The sequence below is a fragment of the Mesoplodon densirostris genome, chromosome 12, assembly GCF_025265405.1.
Source record: "Mesoplodon densirostris isolate mMesDen1 chromosome 12, mMesDen1 primary haplotype, whole genome shotgun sequence".
NCBI classification, from domain to species: domain Eukaryota; kingdom Metazoa; phylum Chordata; class Mammalia; order Artiodactyla; family Ziphiidae; genus Mesoplodon; species Mesoplodon densirostris.
Window position 1 is genome coordinate 28,633,956 of NC_082672.1, and position 15,305 is coordinate 28,649,260.

Sequence of the window (15,305 nt, forward strand, 5' to 3'; positions counted from 1 at the left end):
CAGCTTCTCTCCTTCCTGCCCACTTTTCATTTTACCTCTTGCTTTCTACCTTCCTCTTTACTCATTTCATTTTTCTTATTTTTCTTTACTTATTCTTGCCTTTTTTCTGCTTGTTACATTTCTTTTTTTTTCTTTTCAATTCCCATTTAACTGGCCAAAAATTGGGACTAAAATAGGCAATTTTAGACTTTATGGTACTTATTCATTGGATGATGCAATTTATGGTGTTTTGTGGTCCCATAATTTATTTGTTTAGAAGTAAAATGTACATGTTACAAGTATACTACTTAGTGAATTTTCACAAACTGAACGTGTCTGTAAAGTCATCATCCAAATTATGAGCCAGAGCATCATTAGCACCCTGAAGCCCCCACAAGTTCCCTTCCTGTTCATTATCCTACAGGAGTAAACGCTGCCTTTTCATCTAACACATAGGCAATTTTTCTTGGTTTTTCTGCTTTAATATAAATAGAACAATAAATACTATGCTCTTTGTGTCTGGCTTTTTTTGCTCAAAATTATTTTTGTGAGATTTATACTGTTGTTGCATGCACTTGAGCTTATGCATCATCAGTCCTGTTTTTGTACTGTATAGATACCCGTTGTGTGAATATACCACAGTTAATTACCTATGCTGTTGATGGACATTTGAGGTGTTTCTAGTATTAAGCGATTATAAATAAAGCTATAATGAACAGTCTGGTCACATCTTTGGTGAGCACGAGTATACATTTTTCTTGGGCACATTCTTGGCATTCTTGCTATGCCATAGAGTATGTATATTTTTCACTTTAACAGGTACTTCTCCCTTTCCAAACTTGGGTTACCAATTGATACTAGCAGCATTTGAGAGCTTCCATTACTCTACATCTTCACCAATATTTATATTGTCAGTGTTTTAAAATTTTAGTGATTCTTAGGAGTGTTTAGTGATTATTCCCTTTTGACTTTGATTTGATTTCCATGGTAACTAGTGAAGTTGGGCATCTTATTCATGTTAATTGACTACTTGGATTCCTTCATTGTAAATTTGTTCACATCTTCTGTGTATTTTTTTAAGAAATGGAATTGTCTGCCTTTTTCTAATTAATTTGTAAGCATATTTTATATAACTAGATAGCAGTCTTTTCTCAGATATAAATACATATATATATTGCAAATATCTTCCCACTCTGGGTTTTATAATTTTTCTCCAACTGGTATCTTTTGAAAAACAGAATTTAAAAATTTTATATAGCCCAATGTATCCATTTTTCCCTTCGATGTTAAGTGCTTTCTGTGATTTAAGAGATCTTTCCCAAGTCCTGAAGATGTTTCTCTGTATATTATTTTCTAAAAGTTTTTTTGTTTCACTTTTCACATTTAGATTTCCAGTTTATCAGGTATTGATTTTTAATAGTGGTAGTGGTCCAGACCCATTTTTTTCTCGTATGAATATATAATTGACCTAGTACCATTTACTGAAGAGAGCTTTTCCTCTGCATTTCAGTGTCACTTTTATCATAACACGACTGTGTAAGTTGGTCGGTTTCACTAGTCTCTATCCTTAGATGGTTTGTACCAACACCACCACCATGTCTTAGTTCTATAGCTTTATAATAGGTCTTTCTGTTAACAGTGATAGTTTTATTGTTTCTTTTTTAGTTCGTATGTCTTACTCCTTATTCTTACCTTGATAACACTGGCTAGGACTTTGATTACAGTGTTAAATAGAAGTGACAATAACAAGTATCCTTCTCTAGCTCTCAGCCTTGGGGAAAGCTTCCAGTATTTCACCACTGACTGTGATGTTTGCTATAGGTTTTTTTGTAAATACCTCTTATTGGATTAATTACCGGCTATTCCTAATTGGCTAATAGTTTTTTTTATTATTATTATGACTAGATACTGAATTTTATCAGGTGCTTTTTCTGCATCTATCAACATAATCATATTAATTTTCACCCTTTTTTCTATTAATGTGGTTAATCGTTATTTGATTATTAAGCCATCTTTATGTTTCTGGCAGAGGTGGGGGGCACCCACTTTGTTGTGGTGTATTAGCTCTCTTTTTTAAAATTTATTACTGGATTTGATTTGCTGATACTTTGTTAAGGATTTTTGTAACTGTAGTCATGAGAGAGATTGGTTTGTACTACTCTTTCTTAAAATACACAGAGTTTTTAATATCAAGGTTTTGCTGGTCTCAAAAGGAATTGGGAAATACTTCCCTTTTCAATTCTCTGTAAGTATTTGTATAAATAGGTGTTACATCTTCCTTAAATGTTTGAAGAATTTACTAATAAAGCCTCTTAGGCCAAGGTTTTCTTTGTGGAAAGAATTTTAAATCAGATTTAGTTTCTTTCATAAATAACAGACTTCATATTTTCCGTTTCTTCTATCAGCTTTGATAGACTGTATTTTTTGAGGAATTTGTCCATTTAATATATATTTTCAAATTTTGTATGTCTATAGTTTCTGAAAGGGTACCCCTTGATATTGGTAATTAAATTCCCTTTATTTCTTCATTAGTCTCAGGATTTTCAATTTATAAATATTTTTAAAGGACCAACCTCTAGCTTTTATTTCTATCTGTTATACATTTGTGTATGATTTTGGTGATTTCTTCTATCTATATTATTTCCTTTTTTCTACTTTCTTTGCGTTTGAGTTGCTGTTGATTTCTAGCTTTACAGATGGATTTTTTAAGATTTCAGTCTTCCTTTATATACATCTAACACATTAAGTTACCATCTAAGCCCTACTTTATCCGCATCCCACAAATTTTTGATATGTTCTATATTCATTATCATTCCATAAAAATATTTCCTAATTTCCATTTATATTTCTCCTTTGATCATTCATTATTTAGAAGCATATTGTTTAGTTTCAGGCAGCAGGTGATTTTCTAGTTATCTTCTTTTTTGTTTGTTTGTTTTTTATCTTCCATTGTTGTCAAAGAACGTATTGTGAATGATTTCAATCTTTTGAATTTATCACAGCTTTCTTTATGACCATCTTATGATCGATTTGGTAAATACGCCACGTGCACTTGAAAAGAACATGAATTCTGATGTCATTGGGTGTGATCGTGTCCTGTGTATATCACATCAAGTTTATTGTGTTCTCATCTTACTGATTTTTTGTTTTTGTCTGCTTATTGTATTAGCTACTGAGATGAGTATTAAAATTCCCATTATTATTTTGCATTTCTGTTTTTATTTCTGTCATTTTTTTCTTTATATATTTTGGAGCTATGTTATTGAATATATATACATGCTTAGGATTGTTATATCTTTCTCTCAAATTGACACTTTTATTATTATCTTAGTTCATTCAGGCTGCTATAACAAAATACCATGACTGAATGGCTTAAACTATAAACATTTATTATTCATGGTTCTGGAGGCTGTGAAATCCAAGATCAAGGTGCCTGCAGATTCAATGTGGAAGGGGCAAGAGAGCTCTCTGGGTTTTCTTTTATAAGGGCACTAATCCCATTCATGAAGGCTCTACCCTCATGACCTAATGACCTCTGAAGGCCCAGCCTCTTAATACTATTTCATTGAAGGTTAGGATTTCAACATATTAATCTTGGGGAGTCACAGGCATTCAGTCTATAGCAATCACTATGCAGTGTCCTTCTTTATCTCTGGTAACCATTCTCCCTTAAAGTCTACTATGGTTTGAGTTTCCATAGTACATTTTTTCCCTTCCTCATTTCTCCAGCATCATCCACAGTGTACCCCTAGGTGGTACCAACCTGGTTGAGAAAGGACAACCTTCAAACCTGTGCTTGGTTCGTGGTCTCCAGGTCTAGGCAGGGCTTGCCAGTACTTCATTCCTCTACTAGCCCCTAGGCTCCCTGTGTGTGCCTGCTTTGTACCCCCTTTGTTTGGGCCACAGTATGTCTGTATTCCTTTCCTTTTTGCCTTCACCTCTTTTCTTCTCCTACTCCAGCACATGTGGGGTCTCAGCCCCCAGGCTGTGAACTCCTTGAGGACAGGTGCCCAATAAATGCGAAGTGCTCTTGTGCCTCCCCCAATATCCTCTTGTTTGTGACCTTTCTGTGTCCTTAGATTTATCACCTCACTGTTAGTTTTTCCGTATGACCTAAGTGTTTTATGTTCTTCTCCTTGCCTTCTTTTGAAAAAATTTTATTCCCTCTATTAACTTACTAACTTATTAATTACACATATTTCTACTGTCTTTTAGCTGATATCCTGAAGAACGTTAAGCTTATTCTTGACTTATTATAGTCTAGTACAAACTAACTCCCTAACAAAATACACTTCTCCAACACTGCTAAAACATGAGAATAGTTTGACTCCATTTGGATTTTGTCAGGTGCTTTCTTTCTCTGCATCTATCCCCCTTCCTGCCTTCTAGGTTCTTATCCTGTATTTTAGGCCTACATATATTTTAAACTTCACAGATGTTACAGTTACCATTTTGTACAGTTGATATTAATTTATATTCACCCCAAAATTTACTTTTCCCTTTATTTCCATTTTTCCATTTTTCATCTGCTTGAAGAACTCAGTATATTCTCTCTCTTAGTGCAGGGCTGCTAATTCACTCAGATTTTGTTGTGTTAAAGTGCCTTTACTTTACCTTCATTTTTGAAGCATATTTACTAATATATAATTTTAGGTTACAGGAAATCATACAGTTGTCTTCTGGCTTCCATCATTTTTGTTCCCAACTGCAGTCTTATTTCTGTCCCTTTGAGGGGACTATTGTCTTTTTTTTCCCTCTGGCTGCTGTTTAGATTTTCCTTTTGTCTTTGGTTTCAATGTTTTATCATGCTATGCCTAAATATAGCTTTGATGGAATTCACCCTGCTTAGAGTTTACTGATTGATATCATTTATCAGTTGTGGAAAATTCTTAGTCATTATTTCTTTAAATATGGCTTCTTCATCATCTTCTCCTGTTTTTCTAGATTATAATTTCACAAACTCTTTTGAGTTTATCCACATGTTTCTTATGTTTTTTCCCCCCATATTCTTCTGTTTTTTTTCCCATTATGCTTTGGTTTGGATATTTATATTGATTTTTCTTCTAGTTCACTAATGTCTTCCTTTGTATGCAGTATGCTTTTAGACACATCCATTGAATTCTTAATTTCAGACATTATATTTTTCAGTTCCATAATGCCTGTTATTTTTATGAGTTTCAATTCTCCATAGAAAGTCTCTATTTTTTAAAATAATTTTGTCTGTCTTTCCTGTGCTAACTCCAGGCTGAATCATCTGTGGGTCTGCTTCTGTTTTCTGTGTTTTCTCTTGGTTATTGGTCATACAGTCTTGCCTCTTTTATGTCTAGTAACTTTTTTATTATATGCTGGACATCGTGTATAGAATCCCAGAGGCTCCAGATGATTTTATCTTCCACTAGAGAGGGTTTCCTCTTTCCACTTTTAGGCAGACAGGGTGGGCAACTGATTTCAACTAATCTGAGCTAAGTCAGATCTGGGTTGCAGTTTTGGTAAGACTCTATCTCTGATTTGCCCTGTTCCTAGGATGTGCCCTTCCAGGTGTTTCAAATTGAGAGCCTGGCAGGTATTTGTCTTGTCTACCCTAAAAGACTTGGGGAGATTCAGTTTTGCCTGTCAGAGGTTTCAGCTTAGTCCTTTAGCCTTCTGCCCCATGCAACTTCAAGTTTTGGCAAATGTCTTGAGGGAGAGACTGGCCGTGCATTTGAGGCCCCTCAAGTCTCCAATTTTGTCACTCCAGCCCCACGTGAATGCCAAAATCTCTGCTGGTTTCTCTGTCCCCCAGTAGGGACCTTCTACCAGGGGGCACGCCTGGATTCTCAACCTCTAGATGCGCCCAGAATTGGTAAGTGACCCCAGGTGAAAAGTGGCTGTAGGCATAAAATGACCATGCCCTCCAGGGCTTCCTCCTTGCCTGTTTTGTTTCAGGCCCCTCCCTCTGGTGGGTCATTGTTTCCTAGTACCACAAGACTGGGAGATTTTACTACCTCTTTAGCCTCTCACATTGGCCTTGTGTTTGAGGCTGATTTATCACTTAACCCCATGCACCCACTAAAAATTTTGCTGGTTACTCTTTCTCCCAGTAGTGACCTTCTTCTTGGGTCCTCTGCTCATATGCTAATCAGCAAATGTCCCCAGACACTGAAACAGTTGCCAGTCCATCAGCTTACCCCTGATTGATTCTCTCTCTCTGGAATTTTAGTCGATCTACTATACATTGTTTCTGTACTTTTCTGATGCCTTTAAAAATAAGGTTTTCAAAATTATTTTGGCTTTTTCAAGTTGTTGTTACCAGAAACATTGACCTGCAACATCCTACTGCATCCTACCCAGAAGCAGAAACTTGAGTGATAACATATTCCACTTAGAAAATTTCTAAATGAAATTACTTTTTTGTCTTTGGCTCTCATTTTTTTCTTTCTGTGTTGTTAGTCCTTGTTAGGGAAAAAAAGATACCTCACCCTATTTTAGTGCATTAGTAAATGCAGTATTTACTCTCAGAGTGTAGTCTGCTATTATCTGGCTTTTTCATTCTTTTCCCTTGAAGTGCCTTTGTTAACAAAGACAAATAATCATGGATCACTAGGATTAGATAATCTGTAAATTCAGTGTTTATGGTTGAGTATACTGTTATGGGAACAATTAATTATAACATTGATTTTCTTCCATGCATGTAGTTTCAGATGATAATGAAGACACTGATGGTGATGGTGTTCATGAAATAACAAGCCGAGATAGTCCAGTTTATCCCAAATGTTTGCTTGATGATGACCTTGTCCTGGGAGTTTACATTCACCGAACTGATCGACTTAAGTCAGATTTTATGATTTCTCACCCGATGGTGAAAATTCATGTGGTTGATGAGAATACTGGTCAATATGTCAAGAAAGATGACAGGTAATTTTTTTAATTACACAGCCAACCCTTGAAATTGAAACTGTCTACCACAGAAGTCTCTTCTGCCACTGACAGACAATGGGAATAGAGCTATAGATTTGTATTAGAGAATGGTATACTAATTGTAGGTGTTCATCAACTATTGATATCGATCAGTATGTTTTATAGAAGAAATGGAGAACATGTGTTAATTCAGTAATTCTTTTTTTTTTTTTTTTTTTTTGCGGTACGTGGGCCTCTCACTGTTGTGGCCTCTCCTGTTGCGGAGCACAGGCTCCGGACATGCAGGCTCAGCGGCCATGGCTCACGGGCCCAGCCGCTCCGCAGGATGTGGGATCTTCCTGGACTGGGGCACGAACCCGTGTCTCCTGCATCAGCAGGTGGACTCTCAACCACTGCACCACCAGGGAAGCCCCAGTAATTCATTTTAAGTGAAGGGGAGTTGAGAGAGTTTCTCCCAAGCTTAACTTTCATTGTATGGCATTTAACTTGCATTGTAAATCATCTTATGTGGCACTGCTTTAATTGTCTCTAACCTCATTTTTTTCTTTTGAAGCTAATATGTTATCTGTGCCTCAGATGAGACAAATGTCTTGAATTTAATTTTTCCTAATATTAATTCTATAGCTAGTATGTGTTTGAAGGCCCAAATAGAAAGTATAATATTGAAAAAATAAATGACAGTACTAGAATTCAAAAGAAAATTATTTGTTTGGAAAAATGGCAGGCCTGGGAAACTTGAAAATTATCAGAAAGGTTATTCACTTATTCATTTGTCTTGGAGCATACAAAGAAAATATGACACACCTCAAAGTACTTACAATGCTGTTGTGATCATTTTGTTATTTAAATCTAATGTACTAATTTATCACAAACTCATTTAAGATTCTGAAGGTGTTACTTAATTCCAGCTTTGTATGCCAAAGGTGTAATCACACCTCTCACTTTATGTGTAAATAATAAAATAATTCTATGAAACTGACTGATAGTATGTAAATACAAGATGAAACTAAGATACTACTACTTTTACGTCACATAAAATTTGTAGTTTTCTAGATAGATAAAAATTTTTTCCTTATGTATCATGGCTATTTATTATTTTTGGTCACCTCACCTTGAACACTCTATTTTTATTTTTTTCTTGCCTTAAAATTATAAAGAACTGTGTTAATGGAAGTATCTTTTTTGAACAGTGAACGGCCTGTTTCATCTTACTATGAAAAAGAGAATGTGGATTATATTCTTCCTATTATGACCCAGCCATATGACTTTAAACAGTTAAAATCAAGACTTCCAGAGTGGGAAGAACAAATTATATTTAATGAAAACTTTCCCTATTTGCTTCGAGATTTTGATGAGAGTCCTAAAGTCATCCTGTTCTTTGAGGTATGAATTGAATAGAGCAATTTAAACTAAATTTTAGTTAATATTTTAATAGCACAAGTATAAGCTATTATTTTAGTAGATCAATAATACAACAAAGTAGTGTGAGAATTTGACCTCTAGGAATAAAGTATTTGTAATGTGCTATGGAGATACAAGTAATCGTGTCTTTGCTGAGCCTTTACTAGTACAAGTAGTTAGCCATTTGATTTACTCTGTATTATTTAATCCTACAACAATGCCATGACTATTCACTGAATTGATGAATCTAATCTATGTCTAAGCGGTCTTCCATTTTTAACCCTTTTCACAAAGAGTAAACTCATTTAGCTGTATCAGACTTCCTAAGATTTTGTATACTACTAGGAGAAATAAAGAAGAAAATACACAGATTGCTTGACTAATACAATGTATTATATAACCAAAATGAAGTAGAACTTCTTAGATGTCAAGGGTTAGTGGAGGGTCATAGCAGTCAGGGAAAGCTTTATGGAGTACAGCGCCTGTGAGCTGACTTTTTTTAAAGAACTAAATTTATTTAAACTAAAAAAACCCAAAACCAGTTCACGTATTTCTCTTAACGCCCCCCGCCCAGCAACCATAATCTGTTCTTGTATTTATGATCTTGGTTAGTTTATTTGTTTGTTTAGATTCCACATATTAGAGAGATCATACAGTATTTGTCTTTCTCTGACGTATTTTACTCAGCATAATGCCCTGGGATCCATCCATGTTGTCACAAATGGCAAAATATCATTACTTTTTATGGCTTAATAATATTCCATTTTGTGTGTGTGTGTGTGTGTGTGTGTGTGTGTGTGTGTGTGTATACCACAATTTCTGTATGCATTCATTCATCAGTGGACATGTAAGTTGTTTCCACATCTGTATTGTAAATAATGCTGCAATGAACAATTTTGCATTAGGGTTTTTGTGGGTTTTTTGGATAAATGCCTAGAAGTGAAATTGCTGGATCATGTGGTAGTTCTATTTTTGATTTTTTGAGGAACCTCCATATTGTTTTCCACAGTGGCCTCACCAGTTTACATGCCTACCAGCAGTGCATGAGGGTTCTCTTTTCTTCACATCCTTGCCAACACTCATTCTAATCTTTTTGATGATAGCCATTCTAACAGGAGTGAGGTGACATCCCATTGTGGTTTTGACTTGCATCTTTCTGATGATGTTTGATGTAGAGCATCTTTTCACATACCTGTTGGCCAGATGTCTTCTTTAGAAAAAAGTCTCTTCCTATCTTCAGCCCACTTTTTAATCCGATTATTTTTTTACTATTGAGTTGTAAGAGTTTTTTACATAGTTTGGATATTAGCTGACTTATTATTTCTAATTTTTTACTGCAAAGGAAATGAAAGCTCGAAGTATAAAGTGATTATCCCAGAGTTACTCCAGTTTTAGGTGAAGGTAATTAGTATTTAAAGATAATTTGAATCTAAAATACCACATTTCTTTTCCCTTCTTCATGTTATCTCTCCATAAGCAAAGGAAAGGAGAGAAAGCCTCTCCTCCAGTTTAAGCAAGATTAAATAAATTATGGTTTTTATTAAATTTATGATATTTCTAATACAGAAGAATACTAGGCAGCCATTAACATAATGGTCTACATATGTATGTATTGACTCAAGCTATCCACTACATATTATGTGAAAATAGTTTGCAAATAGCATTGGAACACACAAAAAGGTTTAGATACCTATAAACTAGATGTTAATGTTGATCAGCTATGGGTCTGGATTATAAGTTTTTACTTCGTTATATATTTTTCTTATACTGTCATCATATTTTTCACTAAGAATGTATTACATTGAAGACAAGTTTAAGTATATAAAGAAGAGGAATAAATAGAGTGCATATTATTTTTTAAGCAGTCCTCTATAAAGATTTGTTATCTCAGCTGAGCTTTTGATAAGCACCAGTAAGTGGTAGTCTCTGACATGTACCTAGAATACATGTAGTCTCTGTGGCAGGTTGTTGCAAATCCATGAGCTTTAATATCCAGTGAGGATAGAGATATGAAAGAAGTTCTCTTGAGAAGCCTAATGACAGCATATATCCAAAGAGAAAATACCCAATTTCAGGAAGCTGATCCAAGGAAAAACCCACAGATTAAGGCCATGAGTTTTTTAAACAAACAATTCTTTGAAGTCTGCGCTCATACATTAAAAAAAGAGCAAAGCTTAAGAATTTTGTGCCTGGTGTATTTTTGCCAGGACTATATTTGAGGTAATTAATGCTTTGTCTTGAATTTTAAATAAATCTTAAAGATTTATTGATAAAAGATAAAGTGGTAAAAAAATAGACCTTACTAACTGGATGAGTTAACTCAAAAGTGAGTGAGATGAGATAAAAATGTTTTTCTTCCCTCTAAGGGAGGATTTTTCAAATTTTAATAATATATTATTAGGAAATATTAAATTTTAGATAGCCTAGTATACTGTGAAGTAATTTTTTATGCTTATTTACAGATTCTTGATTTCTTAAGCATGGAAGAAATTAAGAACAACTCTGAAATTCGAAACCAAGAATGTGGCTTCCGGAAAATCGCCTGGGCATTTCTCAAGGTATGTTTTTCATCCATTTTAAACAATGTTTAAAATAATCTTCACATCTGATGGTCTACTTTTTTCCAAGTCAGTTTGGTTTCATATAAGGAGTTATGATAAGGAGGTAAGATTGTCATGGTAAAGAGTTACTAATTCAAGCTCAGGTGATGCTCATTCAGGTTCTTAAACATTTATTGAGTGCTTAGTGTATGCCAGGTACACTATTTGGCTCTAAGGATCCAGCACAGAGAAAGACACACACAGCCCTGACCTCATTTGTTCAACTCAACAAATTATTTATTATTTATGTGCCAGCCACTGTTCTAGTCAGAGAACAAAGAAGATAAACTCCTTGACCTCATGGCCTTCATATTCTAGCAAGAAAAACAGACATAAAACAATTGATTATACAACTTAGCATTTATTACAATTTTTATAAATACTCTCAAGTTGGATGGGGTAGATGATGAAAACATCCTGCGGGGTCAGGAAAAGGTCTCCTACAAAAGAGACATTGAACCTGAGCATGAGCTGGATGGCAGTAGTGGGGAAGAGAGAGTTCTAGTTAGAGGCTACAGGCTATGCAAAGACCCTGATGTTGGAAGGAGCAAGGAATACCTAGATAACCACAAGAAGGCCACTAAGATTGGAGGACAGAGACTGAAGGGGAAATGGTGCCTGAAGAGCTTGCTGAGGTAGACAGGACCTTGATAATACAAGGTCTTTGGGCCATTATAGCAACAGGGCACCATTATAAACTTTAAAGAGTAATGGGAAGCCATTTAAGGATTTTAAACAAAAGGATGAAACAATCTGATTTATTTGTTAGAAAGATTATCTTGCTGAGTGGAGAACGGATTAGAGAGGGTACAAATGTATGTACTGGAAATCAAGGTAGAAAATTCTTGCTGTAGTCTAGGCATAAAATGATGGTGTCTTGACTAGGATGTTTCAGCAGAGATGAAAGACGTGGATAGATTAATGTTTAAAAAGGGGGACATTTTACTTACATAATTCTTTTATTTCTGACTTTAAACCTAAATTTGAGTTTTAAAATGTCTTGAGTAATTAACCTGTTTTGTATTATCTTCTAGAACTTTTCCATTTGTGCATCCATCCATTCAACAGATATTTACTATTTGAAATGTAAATGGTAAATAGTCTCTGAAAATAGTCTATGAAATGCCAGGCACTCTGCTAAATATAGGGCATTCATAGATAAATTAGACATTGTTCTTGCCCTCCAGTTCAGTTTCTGTGTAAACGTATTACCTATATGATTATGTGCTATGGAGTAGATGCTGTGAAAACCCAAATGGGGCACTTAATCCACGTTGGGGGTTAGAGGCTTTAGGAGAGGTGCAGTCTGCTTGCTGAATGGCAGTCTGATAGGCTGAAGAATCACTTAGTCCATTGTACCTTCTAAAATCTCCCTTCTATAACCTGTTATATCTTTTTCTAGACCCCCTCTCATACTAAATAAAAAAGAAAAAGGCAAAAATAAAAACAAACAAACAAAAAAACGCAAAAAAGGTCACTTTCACATAGTAAACATTGCCATCTTGTGGTCTTATTAGAAACTTTTCATTCCTTTTATGCTACGGTTTGTGCATAACTGCAGTATTTACTGAAAACTGCACTTGGGAAACAACGTATTTCACAGCATTTTAACCTTTGTGTCATATTAATTTTTATTTATCCACTTTATGCCATTGATATAAATGGCAGTCAGGACTAAAGTGTACATTATTCTATGTGTATCCTCTATTAGAACACATATCCCTTTCATTAGACTGTAAGCTTTTCAAGTCACTGGTGATTCTTTTTGGCCAATTTGTTGGACATATTTTAGTCCTTATTTTACCAGATCTCTTTGCATTTAATATATCACTCTTCAAACTCTCTATTTTATAATATCATCACTCTCCGCATATTAATGGCACATAGAAGGTGCTCCGTGAATATCTATCGAGAAAGTGGCATGAATCAAATTAAAATGCGAATGTTTTAGAACCTATACCATTGGTTCCAGGACTGTCCTAGATAACTGTAAAGTTATCAGAGTGGTCCAAATGAACCCCAAAGGACCTTTGTCCAGATTTAAATAAGACTTTATCCTAATTCTCAGGTAGAGGCACTTTTGATTCTTTTAGCACATATATATGACTAATCTTTTAAACTAAAAAATAATAAAGCCTTATTTATTCAAGTTCCACTTTGTATGTTTTGTAATCATAATGGCAGGATCTTGGCTGAATCTTAGTGGTTTACTCATACTAAGCAGCAAACTAAATTGCCTGGTGAATATGAATACAATATATGGAGAGTATGATTTAGAATCTGGGGAATAAATATCTTCTGAAAATGATATTATTCCCTTATGATAAGCTTCAGGCAGATAGTAGTAGTTTATGAAGGGAATCTCGACTGCTTAATATTTAATGACTGAACATCTCAATTGCTCAGTTTGAAACTTGTTTTTTTACCCCTCTGTATCATAACATCACCTCTCAGCTTACAACCTCCACTGACTTCACATCTTCCCCTAAGAGGGGTAGGGAAAAGATGAGCTATATTTTTTGCCAACTCTGTTTCTTTATTGATGCCTCATTCCTGAACACACTGCAATCTGGCTTTTGTCTCAGCTACTAAAGCTTCTCCAAACATATCACTATGACTTCTATTTACCAAATTATTGAACATTTTCTAGTTCTTCTTTTATCACATCTATGTTATCACTCTCTTGAAACTCTTGTTACCTTGGTTTTCTTGACACCATCCTTTCCTGATTTTCCTTATCCCATTCCTTCAGTTCCTTCAGTTTCCTTCCTGGTCTACCACCTATCTCTTTAATATCAGTCCTACTCATGATTCCATCTTTAATCCACTTTTCTTAGACCCACTTTTCTTGTGTGTGCCTCAGAATTCAGACATTTCAACTTGGGTGACCCATAGATATCTGACTCCCCCAAACTGAACATCTTCCCTAGATCTCTTACCTTTTCCACATCTGCTGCTTCAGTTGGTAGCACCACCATCTGTCCAGTCTCCCAGATTTACAGCCTTAGAGCTGCCCTATCTGTTTTGGTAGCCACAGGTCATATGTGGCCATTTGAATTCAGATTAATTAGCTAAAATTAAATATAATTAAAAATTAATTTCCACAGTTGCACTAGCCACACTTCAAGTGCTCGATAGCCATGTACGACTAATGGATACTGTTTTGCATGGCACAAATAGAGATCATGCCCATCACCACAGAAAGTTCTGTTGGATAGCACTACCTTAGAGTCTTTCTTGATTCTTCTCGTTTTTACTTTCCAAGTTGCATGAGTCAGTAACAGTTATTAAATATTCCCTGTACTCGGTCCCTTCCTACTCTTGGAGTTTGTCAGCTCCACCTGCCTAAACTGCTGCAAAAGCTCCCAACTGTCTCTACTAATTTGTAAAGGACACAAAAGTTAGCAAAGGTATTTTCTACTTGAGTCATAGTCTAGTGAAAGAGGACCTATTTTGAGTTGGTGAGATTATTTTTCTCATAAGAATCTCCATGTATGTAGCTGAAACATACGTTGTCTTGTTTAATAGTTTTTCTTAATTAAATAGACCTTTTTAAGAAGGTAGACTAAAATATTTTAAAAATGTAATAAGGGGCTCAAACAAGTTTAAGTATCTTAATTACTTTTTTAAAATAATTTTGACTTTTTAAAAATTTACACATCATGAAACTTTACCACTAAAAATACTGATGCTGAACAAATGGGAAATTTGTTTCTGTGTTTAAATAATATGCATTTTAATCTTTATTACAAACAGTATTATTACAAACAAATGTGTATTGATCACCTCCTTTGAACAAAGCAGCACCCAGCACAGTAATGTAAGTGCTTTACCAACAGTCTGAAGTTGTATAGGGGAAAAGACAGCCTTTGGGAAGATATTTTAAGTCATTTGGGCTATCTTGTCAAAATGACCTGGAACTGTGCTTGACCAACTGTGTCAGTGTTCTTTCCTCTGCTTTACAAATCTAAAGAATTTCAGCATGCCATGTTAATCTTTATAAAATGAGTTTTTGACTATATACTATTGCTTTATTGGATGTATTTTCAATGAAGGTAACATTTTATTTGAATTCTTATTTTAAGCTTCTAGGAGCCAATGGAAATGTAAACATCAATTCAAAACTTCGCTTGCAGCTGTATTACCCACCCACAAAGCCTCGATCCCAATCAAATGTCATCGAGGTTTTTGAGTGGTGGTTAAAATGTCCAAGAAATCCTTATCCATCAACGTTGTATGTAACAGTAAGAGGATTAAAAGTTCCAGAAAGTGTAAGTTAATAGCACATGCAAAAAATATATCTTCCATTGTTGAGATTAAATGGTGACATGTTTCTATTTCTAAAAAAGTAAAGTCTTTAGAATTATTTTAATAGACTTCTGAAATAGAAAGGGACCTTCAGAGATTATATATTAAGCCTGTAATAGC

The 15,305-nt window shown here is 34.9% G+C and overlaps 1 protein-coding gene across 6 annotated transcripts in view; it reads left to right on the top strand.

Annotated features, from left to right (window-relative positions):
* The window catches only part of AHI1 (Abelson helper integration site 1), a 211,851-nt gene that overhangs the window by 23,174 nt on the left and 173,372 nt on the right, over positions 1-15,305 (top strand). For all 6 annotated transcript variants that reach the window (XR_009533948.1, XR_009533949.1, XM_060114693.1 and 3 more), the window contains exons 7-10: positions 6,654-6,873; positions 8,067-8,259; positions 10,740-10,835; positions 14,963-15,148. Coding sequence is in view for 4 of the 6 variants with exons in the window: in XM_060114693.1 (XP_059970676.1) it covers positions 6,654-6,873; positions 8,067-8,259; positions 10,740-10,835; positions 14,963-15,148 (695 nt within the window). In the remaining 2 variants the exon portion in view is untranslated. The remainder of the gene's footprint in view (positions 1-6,653; positions 6,874-8,066; positions 8,260-10,739; positions 10,836-14,962; positions 15,149-15,305) is intronic.